Source organism: Aotus nancymaae, unplaced genomic scaffold, assembly GCF_030222135.1.
Source record: "Aotus nancymaae isolate 86718 unplaced genomic scaffold, 86718_ANA_hifiasm-v0.15.2.pri h1tg000059l, whole genome shotgun sequence".
Taxonomy (NCBI): Eukaryota; Metazoa; Chordata; class Mammalia; order Primates; family Aotidae; genus Aotus; species Aotus nancymaae.
The window spans coordinates 3,818,711-3,841,265 of NW_026988473.1; the positions used below are offsets into that span (position 1 = coordinate 3,818,711).

The 22,555-nt window shown below is 49.3% G+C and overlaps 2 protein-coding genes across 4 annotated transcripts; one reads left to right on the forward strand and one right to left on the reverse strand.

The window, feature by feature from the left end:
* Positions 1-8,339: 8,339 nt before the first annotated feature.
* On the reverse strand, positions 8,340-9,857 carry BANF1 (BAF nuclear assembly factor 1). The gene is made up of 3 exons (XM_012462935.3): positions 9,751-9,857; positions 8,942-9,080; positions 8,340-8,689 (listed from the first exon to the last, which is right to left on the reverse strand). The coding sequence occupies exons 2-3, from the start codon at positions 9,062-9,064 to the stop codon at positions 8,543-8,545; spliced, it is 270 nt and encodes an 89-aa protein (XP_012318358.2). The 5' UTR covers positions 9,065-9,080; positions 9,751-9,857; the 3' UTR covers positions 8,340-8,542.
* A 47-nt stretch (positions 9,858-9,904) lies between these two features.
* EIF1AD (eukaryotic translation initiation factor 1A domain containing) lies at positions 9,905-22,335 on the forward strand. 3 transcript variants are annotated; one of them, XM_012462932.2, is made up of 6 exons: positions 10,342-10,432; positions 11,027-11,229; positions 11,367-11,475; positions 11,867-11,975; positions 12,144-12,191; positions 12,784-22,335. In XM_012462932.2, exons 2-6 carry the CDS (start codon positions 11,143-11,145, stop codon positions 12,926-12,928), a joined length of 498 nt encoding a protein of 165 aa, XP_012318355.1. In that variant the 5' UTR covers positions 10,342-10,432; positions 11,027-11,142; the 3' UTR covers positions 12,929-22,335. The 3 variants fall into 3 exon arrangements, with proteins under 3 accessions (XP_012318357.2, XP_012318355.1, XP_012318356.1); XM_012462933.2 differs by having other exon boundaries at positions 11,051-11,229; XM_012462934.3 differs by lacking the exon at positions 11,027-11,229 and having other exon boundaries at positions 9,905-10,432.
* The last annotated feature ends 220 nt before the right edge of the window (positions 22,336-22,555 follow it).

The following is a 22,555-nucleotide window of genomic DNA, read 5'->3' on the forward strand; positions in this document are numbered from 1 at the left end:
GCCGAGCCCGGGGCGGCGCCGTTTTTACCCGCTGGGCCGCCCCGCCCGACGCCCGCGGTGCGCCCCCGCGGCCCGGAGCTGGGGCGGGGCTCGAGGTCGCGGGCGTCCGGGGTCCTGTGAGGCTCGGGGAGCCCAGGAGGCCGAGGGGGCGGCGTGCACCCGCGTGCCAAGACGCTTCCCTGCCCTCCAGAACACACCTGGCCAGGAAGGGAGAGGACAGCGACAGTCCCCAACAAGTGCCAATACAGGGACGGTTCCCTGGAGGGCTGTCCAGAACGAACTACCAACCACAGCTCTTCACAGGCTCTTACTGTTGCCATCATTCCCCAGCTGTGTGACCTCAGAGAAGTCACTTAACCACTCGCTGCCTCAGTTTCCTCTTCTGTACGATGGGTGTTATGAGGATTCAGTGAGCTGATGCAGGTAAAGTGCTTACAAGGGGCTGGTGCTGCATAAACAGCAGGCGAGTAGGAGATATTCCTGCTCAGCGCTGCCTGACAACCAGCCTGGAGTGTGAGTGATTCATGTTTCCACCTGGCCATGCGCCTAGCCATGCCTGTAATCCCAGCACTTGAGAGGCCAAGATGGGAGGACCACTTGAGCCTAGGAGTTTGAGGCTGCAGTGAATTGTGATCTCACCACTGCACTCCAGCCTGGGCAACAAAGCTAGACCCTGACTCAAAAAAAAGAAGGTTGGGCGTGGTGGCTCACGCTTGTAATCCCAGCACTCTGGGAGGCTGAGGTGGGTGGATCATTTGAGGTCAGGAGTTCAAGACCAGCCTGGCCAACATGGTGAAAATTAGCCAGATGTGGTGGCAGACACCTGTAATCCCAGCTACTTGGGAGGCTGAGGCAGGAGACTCGCTTGAACCTGGGAGGTGGAGTTTGCAGTGACCGAGATCATGCCACTGCACTCCAGCCTGGGTGAGAGAGAGAGACTGTGTCTCAAAAAGATAAAAAAATTTTTTAAAAAGTCTCCACTTAGGCCGGGCGCGGTGGCTCAAGCCTGTAATCCCAGCACTTTGGGAAGCCGAGGCGGGTGGATCACGGTCGAGAGATCGAGACCATCATGGTCAACATGGTGAAACCCCGTCTCTACTAATACAAAAAATTAGCTGGGCATGGCGGCGCGTGCCTGTAATCCCAGCTACTCAGGAGGCTGAGGCAGGAGAATTGCCTGAACCCAGGAGGCGGAGGTTGCGGTGAGCCGAGATCGCGCCATTGCACTCCAGCCTGGGTAACAAGAGCGAGACTCCATCTCAAAAAAAAAAAAAAAAAGTCTCCACTTTAGAGAGAAGGAAAATGGATTTGCCCAAGGACACTGGCAGGAAATAAATGGTGACACTGGCTTGCGTGTGCTGGCAGTCTAAGTCAAATCTGTGGTCTCAAACCAGACTGAGCCCAAAGGACACAAACTGCCCAGAAGGAGGGGGTGTCAGTCATGTCAGAGTCAGATCGCATGGTTCTGGGCAAGTCCCTCAACCTCCCTGACAGAGCCTCCATGTCCTCATCTGAAAGACACCTTATCTCCTAAGTTTGTTCTGATATTGATGTTTCAAATCTGGCTCTCCCGTAGATACAGTGAGCATGTGCTGGAGGTACCAGCAAAACAGGGCCCATAACTTTGTTTTTTTTTTTTTTTTGAGACGGAGTTTCGCTCTTGTTACCCAGGCTGGAGTGCAATGGCGCGATCTCGTCTCACCGCAACCTCCGCCTCCTGGGTTCAGGCAATTCTCCTGCCTCAGCCTCCTGAGAAGCTGAGATTACAGGCACGCACCACCATGCCCAGCTAATTTTTGTATTTTTTAGTAGAGACGGGGTTTCACCATGTTGACCAGGATGGTCTCGATCTCTTGACCTCATGATCCACCCGCCTCAGCCTCCCAAATAACTTTGTTTTTAAAGACTCCAATAGGTTGAGTGCAGTGGCTCACGCCTGTAATCCCAGCACTTTGGTAGGCCAAGGCAGGTGGATCACCTGAGGTCAGGAGTTCAAGACCAGCTTGGCCAACATGGTGGAACCCCGTCTCTACTAAAAATACCAAAAATTAGCTGGGCATGGTGGTGGGTGCCTGTAATCCCAGTTACTCAGGAGGCTGAGGCAGGAGAATCGCTTGAATCTGGGAGACAGAGATTGCAGTGAGCTGAGATCAAGCCATTGCACTCCAGCCTGGGTGGCAGAGAGAGACTCCATCTCAAAAAAAAAAAAAAGACTCCATTAATTAATTAATAGATCAGAGTGGTAATGTATTAATCGCATAGTGGCTCACACTTGTAATCACAGGACTTTGGGAGGATCATTTGAGGCCAGGAGTTTGAGACCAGCCTGGGCAATATAATGAGCCCTCCTCTCTACCAAAAGATCTAAAGTAAATTAGCTGTGCATGGTGGTGCACACCTGTGGTCTCAGCTACTCAGGAGGCTGAGGTGGGAGGATTGCTAGAGTCTGGGAGGTCGAGACTGCAGTGAGCAGTGATGGTACCACTGCACTTCGATTGGGTGGCAGAGCAAGACCCTGTCTCAAAAAAAAAAAAAAAAAAAGGAACAGATGAAAAGCAGTGTTCAAGTATTCAACACAGGAAAAGTTTGGATTTTGTTGATGATGATGATTATTATTTTTTGTGTGTGACAGAGCTGTGTCACCCAGGCTGGAGTGCACTCATAGCTCACTATACCTTGATTTCCTGGCTTCAAGTGATCCTCCCATCTCAGCCTCCCAAGTAGCTGGGACCACAGGAGCATGCCCCCATGCCTGGTTAATTTTTTTTTCACCCCTGGCTAATTCTTAAACTTTTTTTGTAGAGATGGGGTCTCACTGTAGTGCCCAGGTGGGTCTCGAATGCCTGGCCTCAAGAGATCACGAGATCCTCCCACCTCAGCTTCCCAAAGCACTAGGATTACAGGCAGGCTTTGTTGGAATTCTTTGTCTGCATTTTAGAGTTCAGTGTAGTTTGTACTTGTAATTCCATGTTGCTGGGTGGAGTGAGTAGGAGCTCACTGTCCCGGGACACTAAGATCTTGAAATGCTTACAGCCTCCAGAGGCTTCAATGGGGCTTGGAAGAGGCGCTAGGTCACACTACCTGAAGAGCAGCTGGCAGCTGTGACTGTGATGAATGTCATATGTAGGCATCCTGATTCTGGGCCTTCCTGATTCTGGGCCTCAGAATCCCAGGACCGAGACCTACACACCGAGACCTACACCAGAGCAGTCACTCACTACCCAGGGCAGCTGCCAGCCTGCTACCTCTCTCACTTCCTCAGCTCAGCTGTGGAAAACCAACTCTGCCATCTTCCTGGGATTCCAAGGACCTGTCACAAGTTCCTGGAGGGCTCAGGTGTCTACCTTAAAGGGATGGACTCCAGTTTGTGGAAGTGCTGGCTGAGCTTGAGTTGATGAGGAGGATGAAGCCTGGCCGGGACTCTGAGCTAAGAGCCTGGGAGGGGCAGAGGAAGAATCCCAGGATCGCACCACAGGTGCGAGGTGAGAGAGGCAGCTCCCCTAGGCCTGCTGTCTCATCACTTGGAGCTTAGCCATGGCCACAGGTACCTCCGACACCACTCTCAAAAACTAGCCACGGCCTGTCTGCGACTCTCCAAGGGCACTCACCCTACCTGCCGCTGCTTTGTGCTGATGCCAGGGGCTCTTTTGCCTACAACCTAGCAATTTCCAGGCACTTTTCACCCACTGATGAATTCTCACAAGCACCCTGAGGTAGTACACATTATTCTCATTTTGCAGGTGAAAAAGTTAATCAGAGAGGTCAGGACACTTATCTAAGGTCACACAGCTAAAAGTGGTATCTTGGTGAGAAAAGATGGGGGAGGGCATTAACAGTTACAAGAGCACTTGCTATGTGACAGGCCTTATCCCAGGGATTCAATATATGTTCTTTTATTTCCATAGCGGCTCTGCAGAGGCAATGATTATTACCTCTTCCTACAAGGAGGAAATGGAGGTCAAAAGGTTAGTGGTGGGTCCTGGTGCACAAGTCCTGGGCTGCTCTACAGGGGTATGAGGTCTGCTGTGCATGGGTGGGGGTTGCTTCTTGCAGGTGGGAGGTCGCTGAGCATTTCCCAGGGACTGACTCCATCCCTCTTGACCACTCTGGCTTCCAGGAGGCTTGGGCCAAGCATGAGCTTGAGGTTGGCCAAATGTACTGGCCACAGGGCACAGCCTCCAGTTCTGCAGTGGCCCAGACAGCCCAGCCCAGGTTGTCCACAGCACCCCACTCTTGCCCCTGGCCTGATGGGTGGTGATAACCAGGGCAGGCTCTTGACATCTCCTTCCCCTGGGATCAGGCCCTCCAAGGCCTTGTGGCTTGCCCCAGAACCCTCTTCCTGGAACCTTCAATTGGACAGAGGATATTTCCCTCCCCCAGGGCTCTGTAGCCCCATGTTCTGGAAAGGAGATCTTTCGGTAAGGAAACCTGTAATCCAACAGGGATAAAAGCTCCCCTCTGGGGAGGAGCGCTCCCAAGCACCACTGGTTCACTGTTTGAATCTTCACAACCCTGCACCAGCTGGCAGAGGAGGCTGTAGCTCAGAGCAGTGAAGCAACTTGCTCCAGATCGCATGGGGAGCGAAGGCCCAGAATCGGGCCTGGCTGGCTCTTCAAGGCTGCCACCAGTCAAGGTTGGGAGTAACAGGAAAGAGCCTTGGTCCCTGCAGGGAAGGGCTGTCCTGGAAGGGGATCAACAGTCACAAGCACCTACTGGGGGCCTTCCATGCTCACCAGGCTGCCGCAGGACAGGGCTTGTGGCAGTCCAGGTAGCCTGCCCCTACTTCTTTTCGGGGGGCAGCAGGAGCCCTTCAGGACCCTGGAGTGCATGGGCCAGGTTCACACCAAGTTCTAGGCTGGCTCTGAACACGCATGACTAGACCGGCTGGGGAGGGTCAAGCTCTGGCTAGGTGTGGGGCTGGGGGCACTGTGTATTTGCTTATTTCCGGACCCACTTGCATACTTTCCACGGTGGTCAGGCATGTCCCATTGGTCACCATGGGCTAACACTTAGCCAGCCTGACTTCTACCCCTCACCACTCAGGTCTGCTTTCTGCGCCAGCATTCCAAGCCATGATCCCTTTGTCCTGCTGGCTGAGTCGGGCTGGATCTGAGAGGCCACACTGTCACAAGTTACATTCTAGATGCCCTTTGTCTACTGCTGTCCCAGAACAGAGCCAAGAACTTGTGTGGGATGCAATGTGGAGTCCTGATAAAGGGTTCGTGGTCTGCCACCTGGTACACACACTGCCTGCGCCCCAAGGGAGAGATGAGAAAGCAGGTTCCACCCGCTTCTGAGGCAAAGCCTGTGGGTGAGCCAGGGAAGGCAGAGGACAAGAAAATAAAGCAGACAGCATGAGCTGCAGGCTTCCAGCAGGGTCCCAGTGCCAGAGCCAGGAGGCCAGCATGAGCAGGAGCCTGGGGAAGGGCTGTGGAGGAGGAGGGGATCTCCATGACCTCATAGAGCACCAGCAACAATCTGGCAGCATCAGGGCAAGTGTGGCGAGGCAAGGGTCCTGCAAAGCCCCCACCTAAGCATACCAGGCCTGCGACAGCATCACAGCACAAGGATCAAGGCTGAGGGGACTTATCCGGGAAGACATCAGAAACAGTCTGGGCCGGGTGCGGTGTCTCACACCTGTAATCCCAGCACTTTTAGGGGCTGAGGCAGGTGGATCATGAGGTCAAGAGATGGAGACCATCCTGGCCAACACAGTGAAACCCCGTGTCTACCAAAAATAAAAATAAATAAAATTAGCTGGGCATGGTGGCATGCACCTGTAGTCCCAGCTACCCAGGAGGCTTTAACCCGGGAGGTGGAGGTTGCAGTGGGTGGAGGTTGCAGTGAGCCGAGATCGCACCACTGCATTCCAGCCTGGCGACAGCAAGACTCCATCTCAAAAAAAAAAGAAAAGAAAAAGTGAAGAAACAGCCTGAAACTCCAGAGAGAGCCCTTGTGACCACCTCAGCCAGGCTTCAGACCAGCACCCTCCCAGAAAGCGGTCTGAAGCGCAAGCTGGGCCCTACTGCAGCCACCTGGTGTCCCCTTCAGGATGGGCCACTTGCACTTCCCAGCCCCAGCCTTGCATGAAACTCTCATCCCTACAAACAACAACTTAGTTTCTGACCTATCACACAATCGTTCCAGGTTCAGGTCTTTATTTTTGGTTTTCCTTTTATCTTCCTATTGTTCTGAGATGTAACTAATACACAGAACAGGGCACAGAACACACACATTCGGTCAATGCCCGTACTACCACCCCGCAGGTCAGAAAGTGCCAAGCCTACCCTCAAGCCCTTCCATACCCTCCCCCAAAGATAGTTGCTGTAGACTTTTTTCCTTTACTATTTACAATAATCATTTCCTTTGTTTTCAAGTTTTACGATCTACGTAGGAATTCCTAAGAATCTGATTTGCTTCATTTGCTGTTGAGATTCATGTGTTGTACACAGCTATCATTTGTTCATTTTCACCTCCGTGCAGTGTCCTTAGGCATGAATGCCCATTTACTCGAGTACTGACAGCACTAGTGTTGCTCCCAACAATACAGCCGTGAATTCATCTAGGTCCCAGCGCAGGTGTTCGGGGATTTCTTCAAGGCACAGTCCTGAGAGCGGAACTGCTTGGTCACAGGGTGTGTCGGTTTTACTAAATAACACCCAACTGTCTGCCCAAATTGTTTAGACCAATTTATACTCCCACCAGCTGGGTATCAGTTCCTGTTTCTTCATTATCTCATCAATACTTGGTATTGTCCAACTTAAGTGTTTGCCAGTCAGGTGGGTGCTAATGGCATGCGACATCTTATTACCAGCAACATGGAGCACCTTTCCTGTGCTTGTTTACTGGGAGGGAACCTTCTTCTGAGACTGTGTTAGGTCTTTACTCATTTTTCTGTTGTGTCTGTCTCTTTTTTTTTTGAGACGGAGTTTCACTCTTGTCGCCCAGGCTGGAGTGCAATGGCGTGATCTTGGCTGACTGCAAACTCTGCCTCCTGAGTTCAAGTGATACTCCTCTCTCAGCCTCCTGAGTAGCTGGGACTACAGGTGTCCACCACCACACTGACTAATTTTTGTATTTTTAGTAGAGATGGGGTTTCACCATGTCAGTCAGGCTGGTCTCACACTTCTGACCTCAGGTGATCCACTTGCCTTGGCCTCCAAAAGTGCTGGATTACAGGTGTGAGCCACTGCACCCGGCCAGTCCACCTTTTTCTTGATTACAGTTCTGTATGTGCTTTGGAAATAGTCCTTTGTTGTTTATACTGCTGCAAATATCCTTTCCCTACAACCACCTCATTTTCCAACTGGGGAAACTGAGGGTCAGAGAGGATAAGCCACATGACCAAGGAACACATGGCCAGGTCGATGGGTTTCCAAGCTAGTTTGAGTTCCAGTCTGTTTACTTCCCAATAGCAAGTCCATGGGCAAATTAGCCTCTCTGAGTCTCAATTTCCTCACCTGTAAAAGAGAATGTAATGATTTATTATTGTAAAAGAAAAAAATATTTGCAAAGATTTTAACTTCAAGTCTGGTTCATACTAAGTGCTCAAGAAATAATAGGGCTGGCCAGGTAGAGTGGCTCACATCTACGGTCAGAGCTTTGGGAGGCTTAAGGATTGCTTAAGGCCAGCCTAGGCAATACAACAGGGTCCTGTCTCTATTAATTTAAAAAGTAAACAAATAGAAAGGACTAAAATGTACTGAGGTGTACTCCCTTCACACACTTCCAGCTGTGATGCCTGTGCTCTTTCCCCTCCCTAAGAGATCAGGGAAGATGGCAAGCCCCCTGCCTACCCTTGCCAGAGGCCAGGAGAGCAGATATGATGACTGGTAGGTGAACTCGCACCCACATCCGGCCCACCGTCTGTCTGGTACCTCTGACTCCCACTGACTCTTCCACCAGGTGCTGCCTAGCCCAGCTGTTGACTTAAGTGACATCTGGAGCACAGTCCATCTGGCTCCCAGGAAAAGATCCACCCACACTCTCTCCCACATCACTTGGGGATTGAGACACTCCAAGTCACGTGCCTGAGGCCTACATGGCTAGGGTGCCTGTCTGGGAGTGGAAGGGAAACTGCCGGTTTCGGTCTGTACTGATAAGGAGTGAGGGAGACGTGGTCAGTCCCTGGAGGAGAGGAACTCCCAGCCCACTTGCTTTTCAATGCACAAAGCCCAGTCATGAAAGCCACTGACTTTATTGATCTAAAAAACTTTACAACGACAGTGACTGTTCTGCCAAAAAAGGAGCCAAACGGTATCAAACAAGTGAGGGTGGGGGTGAGGGATAGGGCCAGGAATCCATTCAGGAAAGCCAGTAACTGTCACCAGGGAACTGGCAAGGGAAAAAGGAAGAGGGAGGCATGCAAGAGCGAGAATCCAAAAAAGTTGAAATGGTTAGGGGAGAAACTCCCAAAGACCCTGGAGTACGTCGGAGGTGGGTAGACAACAGCAATCTTTTCCTTTGTAGCGGACAGGGGAGGAGTCCTGCTCGGCTTCAAACTCTGGATGAGGGCTGGGGATTGAGAGCTTCCCAGAGAGCATCACAAGAAGGCGTCGCACCACTCTCGAAGGCATCCAAAGCAGTCCCGGGACTGCTTGGCGTTGGCGCCACAAGTGTCCTTCAGCCATTCCCGGAAGAGGTCTTCATCTTTCTTTAGCACCAAAAACTGGCCAAGGACAACATAGGCCTGAGAGACAGAGAAAAGGAAGGGGCGTACTGCTCAGTGTTCAGTGAGGGATGAGAGCAAGTCGGCCATTCCTGTGCCATTTAGAGCACACGAGCCCAGGAAGCAGGGCGGTTTTTGCCCCCATCTCCTCTCTACCAGGTGCCCAGGCTCTGGCAGTCTCTTCAGATTATACCCCACCGTCCACCCCACAGCAGATGGACTCACTTCCCTCCCACCCCCAGCCTGTGCCAGGTAAACGCTGCCACCCCACACCTTGTCAAAGCCCCTTTCCTCCAGCTTCTTGCCCAGGACTTCACCAATCCCGGCCAGGCTCCCCACTGGCTTTTCCCCCATGGGCTCTGCCACGAAGTCTCGGTGCTTTTGGGAGGTTGTCATCTTGATCAGCCTTAATCTAGAAATCCCAAAAAAAGGCAGGTTAGGGCTGAAGACCTGGAACTCCTAAGGGCCCACTAGCAATCTCATAGTAAGAGGAAGCTAAGCCAGGCGTTATGGTGGCTTGCTCGATATCCCTCATCAAAAAAGGAGAAAACTGAGGTCCAAGGAGACTTCCCTATTATTCTGAAGAGAAGTTTCTTCCTGCAGGACCTGGATTTTGATCTTGCCCCAGAGGAAAAACGATCCTGCCTAACAGGTGGCGCAAACGGGTAAGTGGAAAGAATCCCAGAGTCAGTAGCCAGAGCTGCCCGGAAGCTGTCACTCCCTCTGTGACCTTGGCTGAGCCAAGAAGGCACTGACCCTGCCTGGACCGGCCACTTGGCATGGAAAGCTAACCAAAAGGTCTCTCTACCCACAGAGCGAAGCGCAAATCGAGCGCTCCGCACACTCGCCCCGCGCCCGCGGGGTTCAAGCCGCGCCCCAGCTCCGCCCCCATCGCGTGGCGCTGCGGCCCGCCCCCTCTCGCGGGCCGGCTCCCACGCGCCGCGCCGCGCCCCGCCCCCTCCCCGCAGCGCGGCTAAGCTCTCCCCAAGGGCCCACCCAAGCGTCTGCGGCCCCGCTCATCCCATTCTCCCCGCAACCCCTCTGGCCTCTAGCCAGGGCCCTGTTCTGCGGCTGGCGCTCACCGACAGCTTCGGTTCCCGTAACGGTTCCTCCCGCCACCCGGCCGCTCCCGCCGATACCTCAAGCCACTAGAACTTTCTTCCACTTCCGCTTCCGGGTTGCCTCAGGAGCCGCCTTTTAAAACCCCCCACCCCCCTCTCCACGTTGGGCACTTCTAGCCAGTTAGGGCTATAGAGTTGAGGCGCGCCCGGACCTCGACAGTCTCTGTGGTAGGCCCTCCTTTCCGGTCCTTCGCGGGAAGCCCTGCTGCCATGTAAGGTCTCGCTACTCAAGCAGTTCGAGAGAGAGAGGGCTCCAGAGAAAGGATTTTCTTTCTCTGCTGCCCGGACCCGGAACTCGACGACTTAGGCTTGACCAACCTGGCGTGGGGAAGAGTTGGAAAAACGGACAAGGGAGGGGACGGGTGACCGGGAGGCTTCCGAGACAGCGCCGGAAGTACAGTTTTCGGAGCGATCCGACTCAGACTCACGTCACCCTCCTAGCAGTGGGACTGGTGGGAACTGAAAACATTGGAGACCTGATTTCAAGCTCACGCTACCGTCGCGGTCGCCGGCAAGTTCCTTTTACTGTGTTTTCTTGGCTCAGCCTTCAAGTGAGTCGTGGATGATTCTCTCTCAGCGTCCGGCCTGGACAGCGGAGTTGCTCCGGCGGCGCTCCTGGGAGCCGAGGGCCAGAGACTTAAGTGTGAGTCTTTTTCCTAGGGTCTTTTCTCCGGGATAGACGGGGAGGAGGAAGGAGGACGGAAACTAGATATGACATATCGGAGTTTCCTTCGGAAACCGTCAGGCTCAAGGGTACTGGCCCTCGTCTTCTAAATATGAAAGTCAAATATGTAAATGTCGCAGGCAAGCCTGCTCACCTCCACCTTTAATTAACTAGTTCCTGGCTTGGACCATCGCGGTGGCCACCTAATTTGTCTCTGGCTGTAATGTGTTGCCAGACTGAACTTCTCTGTTGTGTGACTATGCTAGACTTGGGGTGTATAAGCGTGTTGAGAAAGATACGGTTTATCTCAAACTCCTTCCAGAGAGGTTGCCAGGACGATTTCTCTGGAGCATGTGTATAGTTTTATATTATACCAGTAGTTATGATTATAGGAGTTACTTTTATATAACATGCACTATATTGTCCCATTCTGTAACAATGCTGTTAGCTGTTATTTTCTCTGGGACCTAGAGAAGTTGAATAGTTAGGAAATAAACCAAGGTAGGATTTCAATCCAGGCAGTTAAGACTTCAGAGCCCATGGTCTTAACCAAGACACTGTGTCACTCCTCAGTAAAAGGCTCCTCCCCATCTTCAGAACAGTCCTGGGTTCTGAGCCTGCCGTCCAAGGAACTCAGGAGGAGGAATTGACAGGCTCTGCATCCCTAACCACCCTGGGACAACTTCAGCATGTCTCAGGCCACCAAGAGGAAGCATGTGGTGAAGGAGGTGCTGGGGGAGCACATGGTGCCCTCCGACCGGCAGCAGATTGTCCGGGTGAGTGGCTTTGGGCACAAGCTGCTCTGCTCCCCCTCAACCCCTGTAGGGCCCCTGGGGCAGGGGTAGGGTGCCGTGTGGCTGAGAGGGTGTTTGATCTGACTGACGAGGCTGATTCTTGGTCTCTCCTGAACCAGGTACTCAGGACGCCAGGGAACAATCTGCATGAGGTGGAGACGGCCCAAGGGCAGCGCTTCCTTGTGAGCATGCCCTCCAAATACCGCAAGAACATCTGGATCAAGAGAGGTGAGAGGATCACTCCTGTAATCCGAGCACTTTAAGAGCTGAGGTGGGAGGATCGCTTGAGCTCAGGAGTTTGAGATCAGCCTGGGCAGCAAAATGAGACCTTGTCTCTACAAAAAATAAAAAATTAGTTGGGCATATGTCTGTGATCCCAGCTACCCAGGAGGCTGAGGCCCGAGAATCACTTGAGCCTGGGAGGTAGAGGCTGCAGTCAGCTATGATCATGCTATTGCATTCCAGCCTGGACAAAAGAGCAAAACCCTGTCTCAAAAAAGAAAAAAAAAGAGAGAGGTGAGAGAGGCAGCCCTCTCTAGGCGATAGAACCATTTCCTATAGCTTTGGCTTTTCTTATTGCAAGCAGGCCTGACTTTCCCTTTTCTCTTCTTACCTACAGGGGACTTTCTCATCGTTGACCCCATTGAAGAGGGAGAAAAGGTGAAGGCTGAGATCTCCTTTGTGCTCTGCAAGGACCACATGCGCTCACTGCAGAAGCAGGGGCTTTGGTAGGGTGGTCCCCTTGATCATTGGTTCTCTGGCTTCTGGAGGCATTGCCTTCCTAGCTTGGGAATTAGGGGAGGGAAGGTCATGGCATCCCAGGCAGAGACAGCTGGAAACAGCTCTTTTGTGAGAAATGTCTGTCCTCTCTGACTCTGGCTCATCTCTTGGCATAGGCCTGAGGCATTCTCTGAAGTGGCGGAGAAACACAGTAACATGAACAGGTGAGGAACAAGCCTTGGGGTGGGGTACATGGAAAATAGGGGGTTCACGCTTTGATGCCTTGAGGGAAAAATAGAGCCTTCTTTCCTCCTTACATAGGGTATCTGTTGAGAGCTCATAGATATGTGCTATAACACAGTTACGAATATGGCTTGAAGGTCAGATGCTCTTGTTTAAAATCCTGACTTTGCTGAGTGACTTTAAGCATGTTATTTAATTCCTTCAAACTCTATTTTCCTTATATATAAAATGGGAGCTTCGTGAGGATTAAAGGAGTGGATGGCTTATAAAATTGCTTAGTGTAGTATCTGGTGTGTGACATGGGTCCATTAAGTGTTGGTGGTCGTAGAATCATTATTCCTAACTCAGATGGCTGTAGCACATGTTTGAGGAGTGGGTTCGGTCTTTAGTGTGTTTCATTGGCCACGTTTTTCCACTGTTTGCCCTGCCTGTGTCCCTTGTTTTAGTCTTTAAAGGGTGCTGTGGGGCCCTGACTGCTGGACCAGATGGTCCTCCTTTTTTGGAACTCCTTGATTATAGATCGGGTTTTTCCAGAAGGTGCTGGGCTAACTCTGCTCTCTTTCCCCGGTGCAGACAAACTCAGCCGGAACTCCCAGCTGAGCCACAGTTATCAGGAGAGGAGTCCAGCTCAGAAGATGATTCTGACCTGTTTGTTAACACAAACCGCAGACAATATCATGAGAGTGAGGAGGAGAGTGAAGAGGAGGAGGAGGCCTGAGACCCCAGGACCCACTTATCCACTTGCTCAGGGACTGGCCCCTGGCTCTTTTGGGCTTGGACATTCCCAGGGTGCTCTGCAGATCTTCACCCCTGGATGGAGACAAAGCAGGGCCCCTCTTTGAACTGATCTTCTGATTAGGAGAATTAAACCCCTGGTGGGTGGTGACTTGTTTTGGTGTCTGAGTGGCTCTCTCAGAGGAGGGAGACTGGTGGTGAAATGAAAAACTGCTCCCTGGTAGAGACCTTGTGGGCGGGTGGGCTGAATGGAAGGAAATGGGAAATGGCTGGAGTCTTTCCTGGGTGGTTTGTTCTTTCTTACTGGGCAGTTAGAAAGTGCCAGGCCCTGCACTGGGCCTCCCTGCATGTGTTTAACAACTGGGAGCATTCCTCCTTCATTACCTGCTTGCAGTTGATACTGATTCAAGCATTCGGGATGACAGCCCTAGGACCTAAACCCCACCTGCCTCTAAGAGACACTCAGGCCCAAGCCCATGGTGCCTCCTGCTGCTTTCCCTGCCTTTCTAGTCACCCTGTGGACAGGAGTGCTCACCTCCACAGTGACTGTGTCCATCCCCATGTGCAACCCCATCTCTCCCACTCTTAACCATCTGTTACCTTCAGAAGCTGGCTGGCAAATTTCTCTATCTTTAACCTTGTTTTGAATGGTCCATCCATCTCCTGATTTTTTTTTTTTTTTTTTTTTTTTTGAGACGGAGTCTTGCTCTGTCACCAGGCTGGAGTGCAGTGGCGCAATCTCGGCTCACTGCAACCTCTGCCTCCTGGATTCAAGCAGTTCTCCTGCCTCAGCCTCCCAAGTAGCTGGGACCACAGGCGCCGTGCCACCACACCCAGCTAATTTTTGTATTTTTAGTAGAGACGGGGTTTCACCATGTTGGCCAGGATGGTCTCGATCTCTTGACCTTGTGATCCGCCCGCCTCGGCCTCCCAAAGTGCTGGTATTACAGGCGTGAGCCACCACGCCCGGCCCATCTCCTGACTTTATTTGAAACCTGATCATTCCCTAAGGACATTGATTGTCATATAACCTTTTAAATGGAGGCTGCTTTTCCACCCTTCATCCTTCTAAGCAGCCCTGACATTCTTATGATTAACCTTTGGCCTTCACTTCCCTCCTTGTGTGGTATCAATTCCACGGTCCCCATCCTACACACAGCTCCCCTACCCTCTGTCTCCCTGTCTCTCTCCATTCTGTTCAGCTAGTAAAACCCTAACCCTGGGTAAACCCAATTACTCACCTCTGTGCCCAAACCCAAGTCACCATCATTAGGCAAAAAGGCGGCCTGCCCACCAGTTGTACCTTAAGTTTATAATTACAAACCTCAGATGGACACTAAGCACTGCCCTGCGGATCTACTTTGGATATCTGTTTTAAAACTTCTGTCTTATCAATTGCCCCTTCTTGTGGTAGTTACCACAATCCATGCCTCATTAAGAAACAGCAGTCAGTCGGGGTGTGGTGGCTCACGCCTGTAATCTCAGCACTTTGGGAGGTCGAAGTGGGCGGATCACGAGGTCAGGAGTTCGAGACCAGCCTGACCAACATGGTGAAACCTGGTCTTAAAAAAAAAAAATAGCAGCCATCAGAGGGAATGCCTTCCTAACCCCCTTAACAACTCTGCAGATGTGCTCGCCTGTCTTCCCATTGTAAGCAGTGGGACTTAAACCTTACCTCTTGTGCTTCGGAGCTATCTCTTTTGCTACTTGCCTCCCCTCCCCGCCCCCCCGCCTTTTGCTTCTTGAGACAGAATCTCCCTCTATTGCCCAGGTTGGAGCGCAGTGGTGAGATCTCGACTTGCTAACCTTCGCCTTCTGAGTTCAAGTGATTCTGCTGCCTCAGCTTCCCAAGTAGCTGGGACTATAGGCATGCACCACCACGCGTGGCTAATTTTTAGTAGAGACAGGGTTTCACCATGTTGCCCAGGCTGGTCTTGAACTCCTGACCTTAAGTGATCTTCCTGCCTCAGCCTCCCGAAGTGCTGGGATTACAGGCACGTGCCACCATGCCCAGCTGATTTTTGTATTTTCAGTAGAGACAGAGTTTCACCGTATTGGCCAGGCTGGTCTTGAACTCCTGACCTCAAGTGATCCACCCACCTTGGCCTCCTAGAATGCTGGGATTAAAGGTGTGAGCCACTACACCTGGCCTCTTTTGCGTTCTTAAAGACTTTGGTTGTGTTTTTGTGTTGTCGGATTTTGTTCTGTCTGGGTGTTTGATTTGCTTGTTTTTTTTGTTTTTTTTTTTGTTTTTGGTCGTCCTGTCTACTGGATATGATGTGTTATGAATGTGATGTGTTAGTGTCGAGTGTGCTGTAGAATCTCCCATTTCTGAAATTATCGTAAAAACTTGTGCTGATTCCCACATCTTCTCCAGCTACCAGTTCATTTATCTGTTTCTCATTCACTTCCTCTTATAGTGTGGCTTTAAAGATATATACATTTGTATATATGTATGTATGAATGGACATGTACAAAATGTATGTAGATGTATATACAAAAAATAAGATGGGTTAAAGATATGTACGTGTGCTTATCTATCTTTAATTCATCTGAAGTTTGTTTTTTCTGAGAGGTAGCAAGCTAACGTTTCCTAAAGGGAAAGCCAGTTGTCTCTACTGTTTATTGAACTGTTCATTCTTTGCTCACTGGAAATAATGTTTTAAAACATAAATTTCTGCATATATATGGATCTTTTTGGGAATTTCTAATCTGTCCTATTGATCTGTGTACCAGTGCTACTTTTTTTTTTTTTTTTTTTGAGACGGAGTTTTGTTCTTGTTGCCCAAGCTGGAGTGCAGTGGCGTGATCTCAGCTCACTGCTACCTCTGCCTCCCGGGTTTAAGCTATTTTCCTGTCTTGGCCTCCTGAGTAGCTGGGATTACAGGTGTGCACCACCACACCCAGCTATTTTTTTTTTTGTATTTTTAGTAGAGATAGGGTTTCAACATGTTGGTCAGGCTGGTCTCAAACTCCTGACCTTGTGATCTGCCCATCTCAGCCTCGGAGTGAGCCACCATGCCCGGCCTTTTTTTTTTTTTTTTTTTGAGACAGTCTTGTTTTGTTGCCCAGGCTGGAGTGCATGCAGTGGCGCAGTCTCAGCTCACTGCAACCTCTGCCTCCCAGGTTCAAGCCATTCTCCTGCCTCAGTCTCCCAAGTAGCTGGAATTACAGGTGCTTGCCACTATTCCTGGCTAATTTTTGTAATTTTAGTAGAGACGGGGTTTCAACATTTATTTTTTTGAGACAGGGTTTCACTCCTGTCGCCCAGGCTGGAGCACAATGGTGCAATCACGGCTCATTGTAGCCTCCACTTCCTGGGGTCAAGCGATCCCTCTACCTCAGCTTTTTGAGTAGTTGGGACCACAGGTGTGCACCACCACATCCAGCTACTTTTTGTTAATTTTTTTTTTTAGAGACAGTCTTATGTTGCTCAGGCTGATCTCAAACTCCTGAGCAAGCCATCCTCCCAACTTGGTCTCCCAAAGGGCTGGGATTCCAGGTATAAGCCACTATGCCCAGCTGAGAAGTAGTATCTTTTTTTTTTTTTTTTTGAGACGGAGTTTCGCTCTTGTTACCCAGGCTGGAGTGCAATGGCGCGATCTCGGCTTACCGCAACCTCCGCCTCCTGGGTTCAGGCAATTCTCCTGCCTCAGCCTCCTGAGTAGCTGGAATTACAGGCATGCACCACTGTGCCCAGCTAATTTTTTGTATTTTTAGTAGAGATGGGGTTTCACCATGTTGACCGGGATGGTCTCGATCTCTTGACCTCGTGATCCACCCGCCTCGGCCTCCCAAAGTGCTGGGATTGCAGGTGTGAGCCACCGCGCCCGGCCCGAGAAGTAGTATCTTAAAAGTTTATTTTTTTATTTTTTTAAGTTTTATTTATTTTTGAGGTGGACTTTCGCTCTTGTTGCCAGGCTGGAGTGCAATGGCATGATCTTGACTCACCGCAACCTCCGCCTCCCGGGTTCAAGCAATTCTCCTGCCTCAGCCTCCCAAGTAGCTGGGATTACAGGCATGCGCCACCACACTCAGCTAATTTTGTGTTTTTGGTAGAGATGGGGTTTCTCCATGTTGGTCAGGCTAGTCGTGAACTCCTTATCTCAGGTAATCCTCCCACCTCAGCCTTCCAGAGTGCTGGGATTGCAGGTATGAGCCAATTCCCCCTGCCTATTTTTAATTTTTTAAAATAAATATTGTATAAAAATTAACAGTTTTTAATCTTCCTATCTAGAAATGAGGTATATTCTTTGGTAAGGTGGTGTGATCTTCAAATGGGCCTTTATTTCCAGTTTGGTTTAGTCTTAGGAGTTTATGAAAGTCCTCATTACTGGTAGAGAAGGGATCTGTGGAAATCATCTTTCCCTGGTCACTGGCGTCCATCTGCTTGTCCATCTTTGTGTCGCTCACCTTATCGAATGCTCAGAGTTCTTAGTTGATCTCGTAGCTTTCTAGATACCAAATCATATCCCACTAGTGGCAGCTTTATCTCTTCTACACTCACGTCTATTTCTTGTGAATCTCAGAAGCCAGGACGTCCAGCGTGATGCTGCATGGCACCCTTGATTGCCCCTTTCTCAGTGGGAATGGTTCTCACGTTGCATCCTGAAGTAGGGCACTTGCTCTGGGCTTCCAGTAGATGATCTTCATTAGGCTGAAGATGTTTCCTTCTGTTCTAGCTTACTGGGTTTTTTTTTTTCCTTCCCTTTTGTTTAACAGTGATGAATATTGACATCTATGGAGAAAATCAACAGATTTTGTTTTATTATTATACTGAGTTATATTAATAGCTTTCCTAACGTTAAACACACCTTGCATTCTGATACAGACCTTGCTTAGTTTTACAGTATATTATTTATTTACTTAGGAGTTTTCTCTCTCTCCTTGGGCCAATCCCCTCCCTCTTTCTTTTTTTAAAAAAATGACCTTCCTGGCTGGGCGCGATGGGTCATGCCTGTAATCTCAGCACTTTGAGAAGCCGAGGTGAGCAGATCACCTGAGGTCAGGAGTTCAAGACGAGCCTGACCAATATGATGAAACGCTGTCTCTACTAAAAATACAAAAATTAGCTGGGTGTGGTTGCGTGCGCTTATAATCCCAGATACTTGGGCAGCTGAGACAGGAGAATCGCTTGATCCTGGGAGGCAGAGGTTTCGGTGAGTTGAGATCCCCCCATTGCACTCCAGCCTGGGTGACAGAGCGAGACTCCGTCTCAAAAAAAAAAAAAAAATCTTCCTGTTCTATTTCGATATTAGCTTTATGCTAGCCTTGCAAATGGGTTTGAAGATGTCTTTTTCTTCAGGCTTCGATAGTTTATAAAACAGGCATTTGTCTGAGTCTTTCAAGGGAAAATAAGGAATTTAAAAAAACGGCATAGAATGTTTACAAAAACATCTGTGCTGGGTACCTTTTTCAGGCATTGATCTTTGACTACCTTTTAGTTTATTCAGTTGTGTTCTGTCTAAAGTTTTCTATCTTTGAGTCAATTTTGATAATTTGTATCATTCTAGGATCATATTTCATATGTATTTACATTTTGTGTGCAAAAGGTCATGCATAATATTTGTATTATTTGGAACTTGCTTTTTTTGTTTGTTTTTGTTTTATTTTTGAGGCCGAGTCTCGCTCTGTTGCCCAGGCTGGAGTGCAGTGGTGCAGTATCGTCTCACTGCAGCCTCTGCCCCCCAGGTTCAAGTGACTCTCCCGCCTCAGCCTCCTGAGTAGCTGGGATTACAGGCGTGAGCCACTGCGCCCAGTAATTTTGTTTTTTTTTTAGTAGAGATAGAATCTCCCTATGTTGCCCAGGCTGGTCTCGAATACCTGGGCTCAAGTGAGGCTCCTGCCCTGGCCTCTCAAAGTGCTGGGATTACAGGTGTGAGCCACCATACCTGACCCATATGGGACTTTCTTATAAATGACAAAATTGAACTCAAGTTAGGAGAAGTAAACAAGGCTCATTGACCTGAGGTCTCTGAGTTTCGCGCTTCACACAGGGCTGAGCCTGTGCCAGCATGATTCCTCAGGCTCTCATTTGTCTCTGTCATCTCGGCTCGAAGCTGATCAGTCTCTGTCCCTCCTGCAGATGTTCGAGTTTATACACAGTCCTTGTAGACAGAGCCCCTTCTTGAGGATCCCTGTATTTCAGTGAAGAGCAATCTGTCTTGCTGAGGTCACTTGCTGTGCTTGAGCACTCACTATGGCCAGGGCTAGAGCGGGAGGGTGCGGAGGACTGGGGTGGGGCAGGATGAGCTACAGTTGATTCTTATGATGTGTTTCCCATGGAATAGAGAGGTTCTATTACCAGAAAAAATGGGACGGGGTGAGGGCAGGTGAAATCAACAAACATATGTTTATATTCTGTGTATTTTATTTGGCTTAGCTTTGCAAGAGGTCTTCCTTACTGGCCTTTTCCTTTCGTTTCTTTGGGTTTATTTGTTCATTCTGAATTCTTGAGATGTGTGCTTAGCTAATTTCAGTTTGTTTTCTAACATATTCAGGGCTATACATTTTCCTCTAAGTAGTCCTCTGTTCCCCACTTTGTGTTTTTTTTTTTTTTTTTTTGCGTTGTATCTGTAAGGTTGGTCTTACGTTTTTCTCCAGCTCTCAGCAGTACTGTGATCTACCTAGTAACATCTTTTTTTCCCCCTAAAACCTTTTGGTTTCTACTTCATCTCTTGCCAGTCATTCAGCTTCTGTGGGCTGTAGCTAAGGGTCCTGATGGAGGTAGGGTCCTTGCATTCTGCACGCTACTTTCCTTTGTCATTCTCTGAAGCTGGATTCCACCTCTGTTCTCCCAACTTAAAGGTGGGATCCAACCGTATATGAATAGATCTCCCAGAGTGAGCTGAGATCTGAAGTAAGAGCCCCTTGTCCCTGATGCCATGATGAGTCCATGTGACTGGCTCCTAGTAGTACTTACTGGCTTCTCTGGCAGTTACACTTGAGACTTTCTGGCCCTTCAGACTCTCCACCTCTATCACTTCAGGACTAACCTCTACAGCCATGTCATTTTCAGCAGGGCTTCCCCATACGGCCCAGCGCGCTTTCCTCCCTTGCCACCCAGCCACCCCTGTGTGTGCCAAGGAGCACAGATGGCAGTCTGAGCTCACCACATGGTTTTCCTCCTCTAATCTGTAAATGTGGTGGAATATCATGACATTCTGTCACGTTGAAATATCCTTGCATTCCTGGAAGAAGACAGTCATGATGGATTTGTTATTATATTGCCGGATTTGGTTCTCTAATGCTTTGGCATGCAGGTTTATAGGTGAAATGGTTTAAGCTTTTCCTTTCCTGTACTTCCCCCACCCTTTGTTTTGTATCAGGGTTATACCAGCTTCATAAAATAAGTTGGAAAGTGTTTTCCCTTTATTTTCATTACGAGAGTTTGTATGAGATTGGAATTTTGCATTTCTAAAATTTTTGGTAAAACTTGCTGTAAAACCAACTGTGCTGGCGTTTTTGTGGCTGGGTGGGTGAGTAGGTTTTGAACCAGATTGTCAGTGGTAGTAGATTACTCAGGTGTTCTGTTCTTCAGTCAGAACATTTTCAAGGAAAAATATTTTCATATTTTCTATTTGTTTATTTATTTTTGAGATAGGATCTTGCTCTGATGCCCAGGCTGGAGTGCAGTGGCACCATCTCAGCTCACTGCAACCTCTGCCTCCCGGGTTCAAGCGATTCTCATGTCTCAGCCTCCTGAGTATCTGAGACTACAGGCGTGCACCACCATGCCGGGCTAATTTTTATATTTTTAGTAGAGAAGGTATTTCACCATGTTGGCCAGGCTGGTCTCGAACTCCTGACCTCAGGTGATCGCCCACCTTGGCCTCCCAAAGTGCTGGGATTACAGGTATGAGCCACCATGGCTGGTCCCTGAAGTTCTTTTTCTAACCCTTTTGGTTACTTTTTAGCTTTACCTCCTCCCTCACCCCAAACTATTTAGAGAATTTTCGAACCTAAAGAAAAGGTGAAAGAATTGTAAAATAAGTGCTTGTTTGCCCTTCAGCAGGGTCACCAGTTTAACATTTTGCCACATTCTATTTCTCTACACATGTACACACACATGCAGTTTTTACTTTTTTTGTTTTTTTGAGATGGAGTTTTCCTATTCTTGCCCAGGCCGGAGTGCAGTGGTGCGATCTCAGCTTGCTGCAACCTCTGCCTCCCAGGTTCAAGGGATTCTGCTGCCTTAACCTCCCGAGTAGCTGGGATTACAGGCACCTGCCACCATGCCTAGCTAATTTTTTTTTTTTTTTTTTTTGACATAGAGTCTCACACTGTTGCCTGGGCTGGAGTGTAATGGTGCGATCTCGGCTCACTGCAACCTCCGCCTCCTGGATTCAAACAATTCTGCCTCAGCCCTCTGAGTAGCTGGGATTACAGGTAGCTACCACCACGCCCAGCTAGTTTTTTATATTTTTAGTAGAGATGGAGTTTCACTATGTTGGCCAGGCTGGTCTCAAACTCCTGACCTCGTGATCTGCCCGTTTCGGCCTCCCAAAGTGTTGTGATTACAGGCGTGAGCCACTGCACCTGGCCAATTTTCTTTTACTTTCAGTAGAGACAGGGTTAGGGTTAGGGTTAGGGTTAGTTCACCTGTTGGCTAGGCTGTCTCGAACTCCTGACTTCAGGTGATCCACCTGCCTTGGCCTTCCAAAGTGCTGGGATTACCAGTGCGAGCCATCGTGCCCATCCAGTTTTTACATTTAATTCTTACATCTCCTTGGCCACTTTTAATTTATTAATACAACAGACTTTTTTTTTTTTCCATAAGACTTTTTCATGCGTTCAGGACAGTCATCTTACAAAAATGACTCCTTGGATTTGTGTGGTTGTTTTGCATGTCTAGATTTGGGTTAAACACTTTTAGCACAAACAGCAGTGGTATGTTCTTCATATTAGGAGGCACGATGATAGGATGTCCAACTGCCACTAACGTCGATCACCTGATTAAAGGGATGCTTCTGGGCTGGGCGTGGTAGCTCACACCTGTAATCCCAGCACTTTCGGAGGCCGAGGTGGGGAGATTACCTGAGGTCAGGAGTTGGAGACCAGCCGGGCCAACTTGGTGGAACCCCGTCTGTACTAAAAATACAAAAATTAGCCGGGCATGGTGGCACACACCTGTAATCCCAGTTACTTGGGAGACTGAGGCAAAAGAATCGCTTGAACCCGGGAGATGGAGGTTGCAGTGATCTGAGATTGGGCCATTGCACTCCAGCCTGGGCAATAGAGTGAGACTCTGTCTCAAAAAAAGAAAAAAGGATGCTTCTAGATGTTTCCCCATAAAGCCTATAAAGTACTGTTTTCCCTTTGTCATTACTAAGTAATCTGTGGGGAATTTTGCATGTCTAAATTTTTTGGTAAAACTTGCTGTAAAACCAACCATGCCTGGCATTTTCTTGGGTGGCTGGGTGGGTAGGTTTTGAAGTAGATTGTCAGTGGCAATAGATTACTCAGGTGTTCTGTTTTTCAGTCATATTTTGAAGGAAAACTTTTAGTCCTACCTTGTAAGGCTAAAATTACCCTTGATGCAGCACTGTAAGTGTTGGTTTCATTGGCTGGTGGTTGTTTTGTAGTGTTTTTCTTGAGACAGGGTCTTGCT

Bases quoted from the DNA above. Each gene is read 5' to 3' on its own strand.
- BANF1 (XM_012462935.3), bottom strand. From the start codon at position 9,064: ATGACAACCTCCCAAAAGCACCGAGACTTCGTGGCAGAGCCCATGGGG. The intron at 8,690-8,941 runs GTGTGGGGTGGC...TCTGTCTCTCAG, and splicing joins AGGAAAGGGGCTTTGACAAG to GCCTATGTTGTCCTTGGCCA.
- EIF1AD (XM_012462932.2), top strand. From the start codon at position 11,143: ATGTCTCAGGCCACCAAGAGGAAGCATGTGGTGAAGGAGGTGCTGGGG. The intron at 11,976-12,143 runs GTAGGGTGGTCC...CTCTTGGCATAG, and splicing joins CTGCAGAAGCAGGGGCTTTG to GCCTGAGGCATTCTCTGAAG. The intron at 12,192-12,783 runs GTGAGGAACAAG...TCCCCGGTGCAG, and splicing joins AAACACAGTAACATGAACAG to ACAAACTCAGCCGGAACTCC.